Source organism: Hemitrygon akajei, chromosome 2 (genome assembly GCF_048418815.1).
Source record: "Hemitrygon akajei chromosome 2, sHemAka1.3, whole genome shotgun sequence".
Taxonomy (NCBI): Eukaryota; Metazoa; Chordata; class Chondrichthyes; order Myliobatiformes; family Dasyatidae; genus Hemitrygon; species Hemitrygon akajei.
In genome coordinates, this window is record NC_133125.1 from 18,763,586 (window position 1) to 18,780,521 (window position 16,936).

General features: G+C 38.2%; 1 protein-coding gene across 12 annotated transcripts in view; it reads left to right on the plus strand.

Annotated features, from left to right (window-relative positions):
* The window catches only part of ppip5k2 (diphosphoinositol pentakisphosphate kinase 2), a 110,813-nt gene that overhangs the window by 71,040 nt on the left and 22,837 nt on the right, over positions 1-16,936 (plus strand). For 6 of the 12 annotated variants that reach the window (XM_073067944.1, XM_073067951.1, XM_073067966.1 and 3 more), the window contains exon 25: positions 14,648-14,821. The exons of 5 other annotated variants lie outside the window; for them this stretch is intronic. In XM_073067944.1, coding sequence (XP_072924045.1) covers positions 14,648-14,821 — 174 coding nt within the window. Of the gene's footprint in view, positions 1-56; positions 4,052-14,647; positions 14,822-16,936 lie in introns of those variants that run through there. One more of the 12 variants, XM_073068014.1, reaches the window with a different exon arrangement.

Below are 16,936 nucleotides of genomic sequence, written 5' to 3' on the forward strand. Positions count from 1 at the left end.
GACCTTTGATCAAAACCTACTGTAGATACACTAAAATATTGTTTCTTTCTCCACAGATCCTTTCTCGTACAAAGTATTACCACCATTTAACCACTATATCATTAGGTACATTTTGTTGAAGATGTTTTGCAGTTTGTGCTAGATACTATTTTATAACTACCTATTTAAAAGAGAATAATTGCAAAAAAAATCTACCAATAAGTAACTGATTTATCAACACAGCAACCTGTGAAAGAATGTCTGAACATGGTAAACAGATTAAGTGACTGACGTAAGATGATATTTTGCAGGACCATAAGACATCGGAGCAGAATTAGGCCATTCAGCCTGTCGAGTCCACTCTGCTGTTTCATCATGGCTGATCCTGGAACTCTTTCAACCCCATACATATGCCCTCTCACCATATCCCTTGATGCCCTGACTAATCAAGAATCTATCAATTTCAGCTTTGAATATACCAACACACTTGGTCTCCACCGCAGTCTGTGACAGAACATTCCACAGATTCACCAATCTCTGGCTAAAAAAAATTCCTCCTTACCTCTGTTCTAAAAGTTGACCCCTCAATTTTGAGGCTGTGCCCTCTAGTTCTTGATACCTCCATCACAGGAAACACCCTCTCCACATCCACCTTATCTAGTCCTTTCAACATTCAACGTTCAGTAGGTTTCAATGAGCTACCCCCGCATTCTTCTAAATTCCAGTGAATACTTGACCAAACTTGCCAAATAGTCCTCATATGTTAACCCATTCATTCCAGAATCATCCTAGTGAACCTCCTTTGGACTCTCTCCAACGACAATACATCCTTTCTGAGATAAGGGTCCCTGAACTGTTGATAATGCTCCAAGTGTGGCCTGATTGGTGTCTTATAAAGCTTCAGTGTTATCTCCTTGTTTTTGTATTCTATTCCCCTTGAAATAAATGCCAACATTGCCTTGTCTTCTTTATTACAGACTCAACCTGTAAATTAACCTTCTGGGAGCCTTGCACGAGGACTCCTAAGTCCCTTTGCACCTCTGATCTTTGAACTTTCTCCCCATTTAGTTAATAGTCTGCACTATTGTTCCTTTTACTTAAGTGCATTATCATACATTTCCCAACACTGTGTTCCATCTGTCACCTTTTTGCCCTTTCTTCCAGTTTGTCTTAAATCCTGTTGCAATGGCATTGCTTCCTCAGCACTACCTACCCCTCCAACTATCTTTGTATCTGCAAACTTTGCCACCAAGTCATCAATCCACTATCTAAATCATTGACAAACAATGTGAAAATTAGCAGTCCCAATACTGACACCTGAGGAACACTACTAGTCACTGGCAGCCAATCAGAAAAGGCCACTTTTATTCCTACACACTCCCTCCTGCCTGTCAGCCATTCCTCTTATCCATGCCAGTATAATTCCTGAAACACCATAGGATTTTATCTTGTTAAGCAGCTTCATGTGAGGTGCTTTATCAAATGCCTTCTGAAAATCCAAGTAAATGATATCCACTGTGCCTCTCCTCTGTCCACCCTACTTGTTACTTCCTTGAAGAATTCAAACAGATTTGTCGGGCACACTTTCCCTTGACAGAAATGGTGCTGACTTCCACTTATTTTATCATTAGTCTCCAAGTACCCCAAAACCTTGTCATTAATAATGGACTCCAACACTTTCCCAACCACTGAGGTTAGGGTAACTGGCCAATAATTTCCTTCCTTTTGTCTTCCTCCCTTCTTAAGGAGTGGAGTAACATTTGAAATGTTCCAGTTCACTGGGACCATGCCAGGATCAAGTGATTCTTGAAAGATCATGATCAATGCATCCATTATCTCTTCAGCAACCTCTTTCAGTACTCTGGGATGTAGTCCATCTAGTCCAGGTGACATATCCACTTTAAGCCCTTTGAATTTGCCTAGCACTTTTTCCTTTGTAATAGCAATGGCACTCTGATACTCACAATGCTCCCTGACACTCACAGACCTTTAGCATACAGCTAGTGTTTCCACAGTAAAGACTGAAGTAAAGTACTTGTTAAGTTTTCTGCCATTTCTTTATCCCCCATTACTACCTCACCAGCATTATTTTCTAATGGTCCAATATCAACTCACACCTCCCTTTTATTCTTTTTATAACTGAAAAAACTTCCAGTATCTTGCTTTATATTATTACTAGTTTGCTCTCATATTTCATCTTTTCTCTTGTAGCTTTTTTAGTTACCTTTTGTTGGATTTTAAAAGCTTCCCAATCATTCAACTTCCTACTCACATTTGCTACGTTATATGCCCTTTCCTTAGCTTTTAAGCAGTCCTTAACTTCCCTTGTCAGCCATGGTTGCCTACCCCTACCATTTAAGAACTACTTTTCCTGTGGGACATGTCTATCCTGTGCCTTGTGAACTATTCCCAGAAACTTCAGCCACCTCTGTGCTGCCATCATCCCAGCCAGTATCCTCCTCCAATCCACATGGGCAAACTCCTCTCTCTTGCCTCTGTAATTCCCTTTATTCCATTGTGATACTGATACATGTGACTTATGCTTCTTCTCAAATTGCAGTATGAATTCAATCATATAATCACTGCCTCCTAAGGGTTTCTTTACGTTAAGCTCCCTAATAATATAGGATTATCACACAACACCCAATCTAAGATGGCTTTTCCCCCGAATAGGCTCAAGCACAAGTTGCTCTAAAAAGCATTCAACAAATCCCCTCTCTTGCAATCTGACATCAACCTGATTTTCCCAATCCCCTTGCATATTGAAGTCCCCCATCACAATTGTGTCATTACCCTTATTACATGCCCTTTCCAGCTCCCTTTGCAAACTCAACCCCACATCTTGTCTATTTGGCCTATGTATGATTCCCATAATGTTTTTTTTAAGCTTGTAGTTTCTTAACTCCACCCACAAATAATCAACGTTCTCTGACTATGTCACCCCTTTCTAAAGATGTAATTTCATCTCTTACCTATAGAGCCACACCACCGTCATATCCTTTGATGTTAAACTCCCAACTATGACCTTCTTTCAGCCACTACCATTAAGAACAGTTCTTTCAGAATCATAGTACGAAAGACTCAAACTTTGAATATTGGGTTGCTTTAACTGTGCGATAATAACATTAAACCAATTTAAACTCAAAGTATCAGAAAAGTTAATAAATGGATGATTTTCTGGTGCAGTGACAAGTTATTTTAATCAGTGTTACTACACCAATGTTCTAAAACTGAATAGATTCCATTTGTAAATTTGTAATTATTTTATATAAAATAAATGCAGCTCGAGTATATTTTTAAAAGGACAGAATTGAAACCTAGTGAGATTATGCTAAATTGTATTGAACCCAAAATTAATATTAATCTGTATTATCTTGTTATACAAAGAATAGAGAGGTGCTGGAGATGACATGACAGTAATTACATGGTTGGTACCAAAATGCAATTATCAGGTTCAGATGAAAATTCTGATATCCTTTCTTTTAAAAAAAAGTGGAAGTTCTTTATAGAGGTCTTCATGATTATAAAAGCTTTCTATAGACCTCAGTATGTTTGTGGGATTAATAAAACTGAAGGTCATCAATATTAGATAATCAAGAAATCAAATAAGGAAATCGTAATATTGATTTTGCATCTAGGACTTTGGAAGACTCCTCCTGACTCAATGAGAGGCGAGGATGTGGAATTTGTCACTGCAGAGTGTGATGGAGACAAATAGTATTGATGAATTCAAGGAAAAGCTAAATAAGCATATGGGGAATGATCTAAGTAGAACACTATGCTAAGAATTAAAATAGGAAATACTGCAAGAGGCTAAATTGGAGCAAACAAAATTGATTAAACTGTTGAATAACTTGAAGTTGATTTCACCTTGGCTTTTCAACTTAAAGGCTGAGTTAAGTATTAAGAAATATATGGTATGTGAATGCTTTTAATAGGACGATTATCCGACAGTTCAATTCCTATCACCGGCTGTCTACTTAAAGTGCTTTTAAAGTACACTGGTTTATTTTGGAGTATATCTGTATTTTGTAAATTTATTTAGTTTGAATTATCTACGGATCTGTTTTCCTTGTTTGTTTGTTTTCTATAATAGTTATAATTGAATGTAGGTATTTAACAAAACCTGACTAGCTAAACCTTTATAGGTTTATAAATCTTCTCATCTTTTTTTCTCCAGTCCTGCCGAAGGGTCTCGGCCCAAAACATCGACTGTACTTTTTCCCATAGATGCTGCCTGGCCTGCTGAGTTCCTCCAGCATTTTGTGTGTGTTGCTTGGATTTTCAGCATCTGCAGATTCTCTCTTATTTATTATAGGTAACATATGTTATGGCCATTTATAGCTCTAATGCAAACCAAGAGAAAATCAGCAGATGCTTTAGGTCCAAAATAATACACACAAAATGCTGGAGGAACTCAGCAGGCCAGGCAGCAGCAGTCAACATTTCGGGCTAAGACCCTTTATCAGGACTGGAAAAAGAGATAAGAGGTCGGGTTAAGAAGGTGGGGGAGGGAGGGCAGCAAGAAGTACAGGGTAGTAGGTGATGGGTGAAGCTGGGAGAGGGGGAGTGGTGAAGTAAAGAGCTGGGAAGTCAATTAGTGAAAGAGATAAAGGACTGCAGAAGGAGGAATCTGATAGGAGAGGACAGATGGAAGAAAGGAAATGGGTAGGAGGACCAGTGGGAGGTGATAGGCAGGTAAGGAAATAAGGTGAGATCCAATGCAGATTGGGGGACCGCTTCGCCAAGCACCTATACTTCACCTGCCAGAGACAGTGGGATCTCTTGATGGCCACCCATTTCAACTCTACTTCTCAGATAAATTTCAACATGTCAGTCCGTGGCCTCCTCTCTGCCACGATGACACCACACTCAGATCAGAGGAGCAACACCTTGTATTCCATCTGGGTAGCGTCCAGGCTGATGGCATGAACAAACTTCCAGTAATTGCCCCCCCTCACCTCCTACATTATTCCCCACAGCCATTTCCTTCTCTCACCTTTTGTCCTTACCTGCCCATCACCTCCATGGTGCACCCCCCCCCCCCTTTTCTTTCAAGGGCTTCTGTCCTCTCTTATCAGATTCCTCCTTCTCCAGCCCTTTATCTCTTTCACCAGTCAATTTTCCAGCACTTTACTTCACCCATCCCCCTCTCCTGGTTCACCTATCACCTACTACCTTGCTCCCCTCCCCTCACCTTTTTACTCTTAGAAACAGAAAACCTACAGCAAAATACAGGCCCTTCAGGTGACAATGCTGTACCAAGCATGTACTTAGTTTAGAAATTACCTAGGGTTATCCGTAGCCCTGTATTTTCCTAAGCTCCATGTACCTATCCAAGAGTCTCTTAAAAGACCCTATTGTCTCCGCCTCCACCACCATCGTCGGCAGCCCATTCCATGCACTCACCACTCTCTGTGTTAATAAAAAAAAAACTTACCCCTGATATCTCCTCTGTACCTACTTCCAAGCACCTTAAAGCTGTGTCCTCTTGTGTTAGCCATTTCAGCCCTGGGAAAAAGCCTCTGACTATCCACATGATCAGTGCCTCTCATCACCTTGTACATCTCTGTCAGGTCACCTTCATCCTCCGTCACTTCAAGGAGAAAAGGCCAAGTTCACTCAACCTATTTTCATAAGGCATGCTCCCCAGTCCAGGAAACATCTTTGTAAATCTCCTCTGTGCCCTTTCTATAGTTTCCAATTCCTTCTTGTAGTGAGGTGACCAGAACTGAGCATGGTACTCCCAAGTGGGGTCTGACCAGGGTCCCATTTATCTGTAACATTACCTCTCAGCTCTTGAACTCAATCCATTGGTTGATGAAGGCCAATACACCGTACTGACTTCTCATCTCTTTTTCCAGTCCTGATAAGTGGTCTGGCCTGAAATGACGACTGTTTACTCTTTTCCATAGATGTTGTCTGGCCTGCTGAGTTCCTCCAGCAATTTGTGTATAGTTTTTTTATAAGTGTTTTATTATGCTAGATAAATTAACATGACACCTTAATATCTGAAATGTTCAAAGAAAATTTCCTAATTCCTTTTGGGGCAGCAGGTAATATTGTATGTGGGAATCTATTACAATAATAGAGAGTTCTTGACGAAACTGTTAGGAGATCCACAGAATTAGCTTGAGTTCCTGTTTGCCTGATAGAGTCCATTCCTTTTTGGTGGGAAATGCTAGTCGTCTAGAGCCCCGACAAAAGCAATCCCAAATTGACTCTGCAATTTAACCAGTTATAATCATGCAACCTAACAGCACAGAGTATTAATCATTCATGACTCTTCAGTGTTTTGGAACTCCTCCAACTCATTAATTTTTATCAATGATTCAAAGTCTTCATTTAACATCAGGATTCTGGCACACTGTAGAACACTCTCTAACATTGGACCGCTGTGTTTTCTACAGTCTCATCAGAGAGTATGTCACCTGGGAACCAATACGTCTTTAAAGAGATCAAATCCCTTTTTCCACCCATTTTAAGTGGGAGACAGATGAAGATGAGCTTTAACCCATCCTTAAAAAATGATCCATATAACTCATTGTAACATAAGAGCCTTTAGTATTATTCTTCTGATCAAATTGTAAAGATGAGAAAAAGTTAAAGAGAAAATGAAATACTTCATTAGAATAGCTGCAAGGAGACTAATACTACTGATTGCATTTTAGATTTGCAAATTGAGGTTCATATACAATTTTGTCTCTACAACCTAATCAAGTTAGGCTCTCAGTCCTAAGATAAGTCCTAAGATAGTCCACGGGAATGGTACTGGAGGATTGGAGGGAGGCGAATGTTGTCCCCTTGTTCAAAAAAGGTAGTAGGGATAGTCCGGGTAATTGTAGACCAGTGAGCCTTATGTCTGTGGTAGGAAAGCTATTGGAAAAGATTCTTAGAGATAGGATCTAAGGGCATTTAGAGAATCATGGTTTGATCAGGGACAGTCAGCATGGCTTTGTGAAGAGCAGATCGTGTCTAACAAGCCTGATAGAGTTCTTTGAGGAGGTGACCAGGCATATAGATGAGGGTAGTGCAGTGGATGTGATCTACATGGATTTTAGTAAGGCATTTGACAAGGTTCCACACGGTAGGCTTATTCAGAAAGTCAGAAGGCATGGAATCCAGGGAAATTTGGCCAGGTGGATTCAGAATTGGCTTCCTTGCAGAAAGCAGAGGGTCGTGGTGGAGGGAGTACATTCGGATTGGAGGGTTGTGACCAGTGGTGTCCCACAAGGATCGGTTCTGGGACCTCTACTTTTCGTGACTTTTATTAACGACCTGGATGTGGGGTTAGAAGGGTGGGTTGGCAAGTTTGCAGGCGGCACAAAGATTGGTGGTGTTGTGGATGGTGTAGAGGATTGTCGAAGATTGCAGAGAGACATTGATAGGATGCAGAAGTGGGAGATGGAGTTCAACCCAAAGAAGTGTGAGGTGGTACACTTTGGAAGGACAAACTCCAAGGCAGGATACAAAGTAAATAGCAGGATACTTGGTAGTGTGGAGGAGCAGAGGGATCTGGGGGTACATGTCCACAGATCCCTGAAAGTTTCTTCACAGGTAGATAGGGTAGTTAAGAAAGCTTATGGGGTGTTAGCTTTTATAAGTCAAGGGATAGAGTTTTAAGAGTTGCGAGGTAATGATGCAGCTCTATAAAACTCTGGTTAGGCCTCACTTGGAGTACTGTGTCCAGTTCTGTTCGCCTCACTATAGGAAGGATGTGGAAGCATTGGAAAGGGTACAGAGGAGATTTACCAGGATGCTGCCTGGTTTAGAGAGTATGCATTATGATCAGAGATTAAGGGAGCTAGGGCTTTACTCTTTGGAGAGAAGGAGGATGAGTGGAGACATGATAGAGGTATACAAGATATTAAGAGGAATAGACAGAGTGGACAGCCAGCACCTCTTCCCCAGGACAATACTGCTCAATACAAGAGGACATGGCTTTACAGTAAGGGGTGGAAAGTTCAAGGGGGATATTAGAGGAAGGTTTTTTTACTCAGAGTGGTTAGTGCGTGGAATGCACTGCCTGAGTCAGTGGTGGAGGCGGATACACTAGTGAAATTTAAGAGACTACTGGACAGGTATATGGAGGAATTTAAGGTGGTGGGTTATATGGGAGGCAGGGTTTAAGGGTTAGCACAACATTGTGGGCTGAAGGACCTGTACTGTGTTGTACTATTCTATGTTCTGTAACAATTTATTATTCCACCAGATTATGTCTTCCAACAGCCTCTGTCCGTCTGAGTTGCTAGTCTAACTGAAGTGTCAGTCACCCGAAATGCCAACTGTCCATTTTCCTCCATAGGTGCTGCTTGCCTCACTAAATTTGTCCAGGTTTTTGTGCATTGCTTCCAAGTTATTATATCAATTTTCTATTCAAGACTGTTTTAATTGGAAAAATGTTAAATTGTCCTCTCATTTATGCATTTGTAACAAAATCTATTTTGTAATGGTAAAAGATTAAACTTCCACTGGAAATGAATTGTAGGTTCATAGAACTATTGCTGCAAGGATTTATGTTTTCGGCCCATCCAACCCATGTCAGCTCTTTGCAAGAACAGTTTAGTTAGTAATACTCCTTGGTTCTTGTGGATCTGCAGTTTCTCTGTCTGATAGGTTATCTAGTTGTTTTCTGAAGGTGGCAGTTGAATTAGCTACCATCATCCACTCAGGCAATTAATTCTTGTTCATGTCTAGCCTTAAAATTAAAAAAAGTTTTTTTTTTCCTCTCTCATGCTGCCTTGTCTCTTGCTGTAAATGGATAACAAAGTCCTTTAGATTTATACCCAATAAATTATGTTGCCTTTCCTCAATCTTCCTAATGTATTATTTTACAGGATCTGCCTTAAATTCCATTTAGCTTGCATCCACTCGTTCTATGAGACTTACTATTTTCTAACAGCTTCACTGTTTGCTACACCTCTAGCTTGAAAGTAAACTGTTTATCATGACTTTTCCTGGCTCTGACTTAATTATCCTTTTTATGGGCTGAATTTTAAGTGATCTTAAGTGGTAACTTATCAAACATCTTCTGAAAGATCATGCGTATAACATCAACTTTATTGCTCTTGGCAACACTAAATAAAGGTGATGAACATAATGATATATTATTTGCCTTTCTTTGTGGTTTTAACAAATGACTGCTCCTGAAAAATCCTTGTATTGGTATCCTCACATCAGAAATTAAACCGACTGGCCTGGTATCTGCAATATCCACCTTTGAATCCAATTTTGAATAAGGTTATAACACTTGCTCTCATCCTTTTCTTGAGCAGCTAACTTTGACCTGCATTTCTGCAATTGTGCCTCTTCTTTCTTTTGCAAGGAATCACCCAGAGCAGATGATTTGTCTATCTTAAGTTCTGTCATATTCTTGACTGCTTTTCATTTATCAAGTCTATGGAACTGATCCACTTCCCTCTTTTACCAATAAACTGGCAACATCTTTCTCTTATGTAAATAATCCTTACAATTTATTCATTTGCAGGTTGGGGTTGGGATTGCTGACAAGGCCAGTATTTATTGCCCATCCATAAATGCCCAATTAAAAAATTGTGGCGACTTCTGCCTTCAACAATTTCAGTCCAATAGAACACAAATTAGAGTATTTCAGTTGCTTATATCTAGTAACAGTGAATGATATATTTCCAGGTTAGGGTACACTGTAACTTGGGAAAAGCTACTGCAGGTGATAGCTTCCTTATTAACTTGCTATCATTCTAATTGGTGGTAGAAATCGTAGCAGTACTGGATTAGTTGTGGTTAGTAACTGCAATCTATTTTGGTATGAATTACTACCATGCGTAAATTAAGCAAATTATGTTTCTTATTCGAGTCTCTTTTGGCCACTTAATTCCATTAAAATCCATTGGACAACACCAATTATATCTCAAAAAGACCTGCTGCAATATTATGACGTTATAATGTTACTTTTGAATAGTTAGCCGAGTTTTGTGCTGCCGCTGAATCCTGGACCCATAATAAAAGTGCACACTGCTGACTCACAACAGCATTCCAGTGTCTATATTCACACTAGCTCTGTTATAAACAAACACTAATTTACCCTCATAATTCTTCAGCATTCAGTTCCTATGTTCATTTCCATTTTTAATAGAAGTGAATCAGGATGTTGATCAAAATGTGCTTTCAGATCAGGAAGAATCTCTAAGTAGGCTGTGCACGTTAATTTTTAACCATTTGATCTCTCTTGTTAATTTTTCACTACCAAATAATCCAGTAGTCAATAAGTTGAGGAAGCTGGGAACCTTTCTATTATTGATATTTAAATACTGCTAAATGCAAAGAAGAGATAGAGTACTTCCTCTACTTTCAACAATCTTGTCTCTTTTCTTGTTTCCACCCTACCAATTAATGTTCCACTGCTTTGCAATCTTTGGCTTCCAACTCCTTCCTCTGCTGTGATGTTCGGCTCCTTTGATCCACCTCAGCTTTCTATACCACAAATGGATCAACATCTCCCTCAACTCGGTGGAACCTGCAATCCTCTCCATAAATTACTTCCACCCCACCCTAAACCCCTCGTATTCCATCATTATACACATAAAGATCCCAGTCCACGCTACTTACCTTTTTCTTCACTGAGAATAGATCTAGGGAATCAAAGTGGTTTGCACTCATCTTAAAGTTGTACTATTCACCTATCATTTCACATAAATCTGTGATAAATTGTGTATCCCCATTTAATTAGCTTGTCTGTCTCCTCTTGATATAATCCATCTATTCTTATAGGACTTCTGTTTACATGTTTTTATCAGTGGCAAAGGCATGCAGCTCATTTTTCTGATGTCACATTTAATACCTTGTGCTTGCTGTAAATTTAACAATCATATCAAGGCTTGTGCACAGTAGCTGCAGCATTTTTACTTGCCTTCACCTTCACTTCTGACAAACTTGAGAAAATCTCTACGATTAAACTGCTATCAAAATGACTGGCTGCCAAAAAGAGTGGAGAATTTTTTTCTGTATGTAGCAGCAAATTAAAAGATCATATGGAGTTGGCGGTTGAAGGAGCAGGCGATTTATTTTTAAAAAACAGTGCACACCAGAAAACCAGACAAAGCTAATCAACCTGAGCATGAATACGGTAGAGCTTTTATGTTCTCAGTTGACAAGATTACCAGTCACACTACATTTTGATAACAAAGTGGTGGTGACAGGAAGACTTAATTAAGTAACAGAGTAAGTCCTGATGACAGAATAAAGTGATTATCCAAAGGTCTAACAGTAAATCCAATTTTCTTTTGCAATAGGTGCATGCTATAACATACCGTAATTAGTGAAGTTCCTGAAATCTGGGTGTCATCGCTGCTGCATTCCATGTCTCTACTTTTGTCTGCAGTTCCCTGTTACCAGATTAGCACAATCCATATTCCTAATTACTGGTTATTATTCCTTGCCATTCTTTACCCTACAACACTGTATTAATATTTTTAAAATTTGAATTTGAAGCTACCATTTTTGGTTTGTTAGTTATCACCAAACTCCCTATAAAGTTTGGCAATTAAACAAAATACTTTAGGCAAAATTCAGAGATTCTAAGGAAGCCTACAGAACATGTTAAACATGTATTGTGGAGAGTCAGTGAATGTTCATGACCCCATTATTTGGAAATTTAATAGTACAGGAAGAGCCAAAGATGTACAAGCCTTTAAACTGATCTTACACAAGGTAAAACTTCTCCTTTGCTGCTCTACCAATGCCAAGTGAGCAAAGGAATACAGGTAAGTCCAGCAGTGAAAGGGAGGGCTGTGGATCGGAGGAGGGCATCTGAACAAGGATTGTCCACTGGACTTTGGTGGTGGTGTTGCCTGTTGTTTGTCATCTTTTGGGGAGAAGATCGGAAGATCACTGCGGACGATGGGTGGTGGAATCTCAGATCAGTTGGGAGATAGGGGTATTGAGCATGGATTATGTGTATGGTAGTGTGGAGAATGGGTTCTGATGTTTTGGGGGTGGGGGTAGAGGATGTCGGAAAGAAAGACATGTAAGTAAACTGTATAGTCAACAACTTAATTATCTTGTTTTATTTCCTAGAATTCCAGGATACCAGGAAGCCATATTTTTCTTTACACTAAATTTCTTAACTAAAGCATTTTCTTAATTACAAATACTTTATCATTCTTTTTAAATTAACATGTGTTACAAGGCAGTTAATATTGCATGTCTCTTGCCACAGAAGAGGCTTGGAGTTGTATAGAGAGCAAATCTGGTCTGGGTTGAAGTTCTCTACCCTGAAGGATGATAAACATGTTGAACTGTTGTAGTTGCATGGTCATTTCATTTTCCTATCATCAATCCACAAATCACCAAATTTTGTCATTGCTGGTATTTGAGTAAAAGATCCTTAGATTGATCCTTAGGGAGGCACAATGATTATACCCTGGATGAGCTCTCCTACTACACATTGTTCTTCAATTTTTTAAGTTTGCGCAACTCCACTACTTTCAAATGATATTCTGTTAAGAATCCAGCTATAAATGAGGAAAGTTGCTCCGTGTGGAACAAGAAACCTTAAGAACAACATAATTTGATTATAATTACCTGCCCGACTCTAGTAGATGATGGGACAGACAAGCAAATATACTTCTGTGGATGGAAAGGCATGGATCAGCAGCTTGAAACACATTGTGGCTGCTGCCATTGAAGTACCAAGTCTAGGAAACCTGTAATTTTGGACTGCTAAAGTTGGAACACAGGGCAGTACATTACAATATGGCTGACCTGGGAAAGTGTGGATTCACCTATGGTGATGATCTAAATGATGCAAGAAAACTATACAGATGGAAGTTTGAGCCTCTATGTAAGGTTCTGTGAGATCATATTAACAAATACTGCCCGTATCATGGTCCATAACCACATCTGGTGAAGCTTTTCTGAGTTTTGGCTTGGTCTATGGGATGGGTGTGCATCTAATATGCTTGCTTCCTTGGCTTCTCGCTTATTCTGCTCTTTCTCTATTGTTTTATTGTTATCTATTTATGCTACTGAACAAACACCTGCAGTTTTCTAACTCCCTGCTTAGCTTTGACCTAAACGAGCACACACTGCAGCCTGAAGTGTTATACTTAAAGAGTATGCACTATGCCCGATTGGAATGAAGTAAATGACTGACTTTGTCATAAGGTAGTTTTAATAGGCTTATAACAAAGTTTACATAAAATGTATTGATCTATTATTTCAATTAAATCAGCAAGATGAAGTAATTCTGCAATAATTCAATGTGAAATAATATATACATTGCATTTGTGCAGAGGAAATCATTGCATGTTTATTCAATTATGCTATAGTAAAACTGATATCCTTTCATCATGCCTTCTTTTGGGTTGCCCTAGCTTTTAGCTAATTGAAACCTCCTAGGTGTACATACAACTTAAATGTTCAACTAGATATACATTCACCTGTATTTAAATTGAAGTTGCATACCTCTCAGTTCACAGTAACACCTGGCTTTGTGTTGTCCTGTGCTTTTATCTTCCATTCTGTGTTTTTTTTTTCTTGATTAATTCTTTAGGTTTGTTTTATTAGAATCATAAATTGTTATATTTGGTGATAAACTGAGAATCGTATTATATGTTCACTGTATTATGATAAACATACAAAGACCAAAAAGAGCAAATACCAGATACAAGATGTACATCAAGGTTGTCCAACCTGTGCTCACAGGCTGGATTTGACCCTTTTAAACCCGGATTGCTGTGCCTTTCCACAATTTTAGACTATAATTCCTTTCTTCAGCCAAACTGTTCTGTGCATTGATGGGATGTTGTATGAAATAGGTAGAGATTATTGCAAGGGTTTCCATTCCTGTGCCTCTGCTTGAACATGCACTGTTATTAATTTGCCCCAGCTTCTCATTACTATGGCTCTCAAGTTGGTCCTCTGCTTCTCAGAGCATGGTAACTCATTTTCTTTTCTCTCTCTTACTTTCTCTCTGAGTTTACTTTGATATCTCGAGCAGTGTTCGATGCCAGGTTAAAGATGGAAAGTAGAGACCTCAATTTCATGCTATGTTTAGGGCTGAATCAATCAGTGCTGTTCACTCATTTGTTGCTCCCTGCTTCAGAGGTTGGACATCCCTGATGTACGTAGTACCCAAACAAAATGTTTGGATCAGAGTATATTTACAGAGGAGGTGAACAGCTTGAAATTATTCTTTTGTTTTTTTTTAAATGTAAGGTTAAAGAGAATTGGACACAAAAAAAAGCACTTATCAAATTGTTATGAGTTGATATTTCTCTTGATCAAGTAGCATTTTAGGTCCTCATGGATCATGCAAATTTTGCCTTGATTATTTTATTTTGGTAACTTATGGAATAATTAATTGACTTCTGCACTCTTGTATTGATATGGATGCATGGCCAGCAAGGGAAGAAGCTTTCAAACTGCCACTGTAAATAAAATCTGTATGGCAATCTCCATTTCTTTAACAGAAATGTATGGCCTGTATGCATGTCAATAGGGTACATTTTTAATGTTTTATTTAAATAAGGGAAATTTGCTGTATCTGCATCAGGATTGTTAGTTGCTTCTGACAAAGTGAATGGTTATTTATGATGCACAGTTGAGATTTTTTTTATTCCTTTGGATTAAATAAGTCTAACATTGAATGCTTTGCTGTTGTTTTTTTGCACCCTTTTCTCACTTCCAGGAAGAGAGCCCCCTGAGTCTGTCTAGCCCAGAGTGTAGTGGTACCTGGATGCATTACACTAGTGGTGTGGGTGCTGGGCGTCGAAGACGCAGATCAGGGGAACAAATCACTTCTTCCCCAGTCTCCCCCAAATCATTGGCTTTCACATCAAGTATTTTTGGCTCATGGCAACAGGTTTTTCAATTTTCCTTCATTTTTATGAAAATTGCCATTTTCACTGGTCAAACATTCACCGTAATTCCTCAGGTCTGTCTTAAAGTCCCTCTTATTAATTTTAACATTGACTTCCATAATTATGAAATAATTAATTAGACCTTTGATGAAGTGAATGAAAATAGCTGACATGGCTTGTTATACTTTATATTCAGACATTGGATTAATTTTAGAAAAAATCTTTAATTCAAATTTTAATTATCTTTTACTGTTTAGTTGCATATCCATTCAAGAACTTAATATGGATGCTGCTCTTGCATTTCTTTCTGCTGTTCTTTGCAGGTCTATTCTCTTAATTTGAATGTTGCAGTACCAATTTCATTAATCTTTAGATTACTTTAAATTTTGTAGTAATTTTTACCCAGTACATTCATTTGGAACTAATAGAGTTAGACATATTACTGATTTTGCACTAGAGTCCAACAGAAAACAAAGTTAGAGATGGAGAATAATATTGTTTATGTAAACCAGTCACCATAAGCAACCCCATACATTTACCATGTGCTGAGTTAAGTTAAAATTACCTTGTAAATCAGAGCACTCTTATGCCCAAGTTAGTGCCAGCTCAATAGCTAAGTCTTTTCAAAACAATTTTCCTGCAAAATGCTCTAGTAGGAAAGCAGATACACTCCTTGAGTGATGAGTATAGATTTAGATATAAAAGATATTGTTTTTTTAGGCTGAAACCTAGGCTTAGTTCAAAAGCACTTCAGTAAGAGAAGTTCCCATATCAAGAAGCTGAGAAACCTGATATTATTTACCTAACTTATTTAAAGAAAGTTGTGGTAAGGCAAAGAACAGTGAGTGAGGTTATTAATCTTGTTCCTTCAATAACTTTAATCCAATTTATTTAACTCCTGATGCAATATTTTCATGTTTTTTTTTCACTTCACCAGGGAGAGGTTATATAAGAGAAAATCAAATCAAATTTGACCTTGCATTTAAAGTTATGATCTTTAAGCAGTTGCCTTTTGACATCATATTGCTAAAGGTCCAGCTGCTCAGGAGCCATTGCATCCGTCTCAGCACTTCTAATATATTTACGCGGGTATAAAACCTGGTTTAAATTAGATATACATTAATCTCTTTTAAAATAAGACATTCAAGTGGAAACCAGTTGCAGATTCTTCCCTCTGTCATGTATAGTGAATAATTAATTTTCATCTCTAATACACTTTTAGGTTTACTCCATAATTAGGTTTTGTATTCATCATCAAAATTTATAGTCTGCTTGCTTAAAAGTTGCTTATACTTCTGTTTTTAAAAACTTTTGTTTCAGGATATTACATCAGTCCAAACATCTTCAATGCAGTAAATTTTAGCTTCTATACCATTTTTAATTAAGTTTTTCTTCTTTTTAATTTGTTGCTTTGTGTTGGATGCCAGATCCATTTTTGCAAATATTCTGTTATCTCCATCACTGGTTGTGACTTGAATTATTAATCGTTGCCATCTTATTTAACAGAGTGCACCACCATTGACTGTAAATCTGTTAGGAAACAATGAAGTCTCTGTTTAACATTTATGAGCAGGAATACGATTTAACTTAACCGGAGCTGTTAAAATTTCAAATTAAAGATCCAACTTAGGACCTTTCTGATCATGGTTGTTTAATACCAGCATGCGTGTCACTCTGAAACACCTTTCTCAAAAATTCATCTCTAATGTATGAATGTTGAAAGTAATTATAGTACCTTCTTACATTGCCCATAGCCAAATGGAATTGAGTTGAGTTTAACCCACAATCTCATAATGTTTTGTCAGGATGTGTTCAGTGAATGCTGGAAATACTCAGCAAATCAGGCAACATCTGTGGAAGGACTTTAGGTTGAAGATCCTTTGAAGGGTCTTTGACCTGAAATATTAATTCTGTTTCTCTTGACACTTATGCTACCTGAAATGCTAGGTATTTCCAATATTTTCTAATTTTATTTCTGATCTTCAACATTACAGTTAAAAAAAATTGAATGACTAGTAATCATCTGTGGTCTACTTCCATATTTGAAAATAAATGTTATCTCTTCAAATGCAAATGTATAATCTTCCAAAGTAAGTAACAGCATACTCATCCAACTA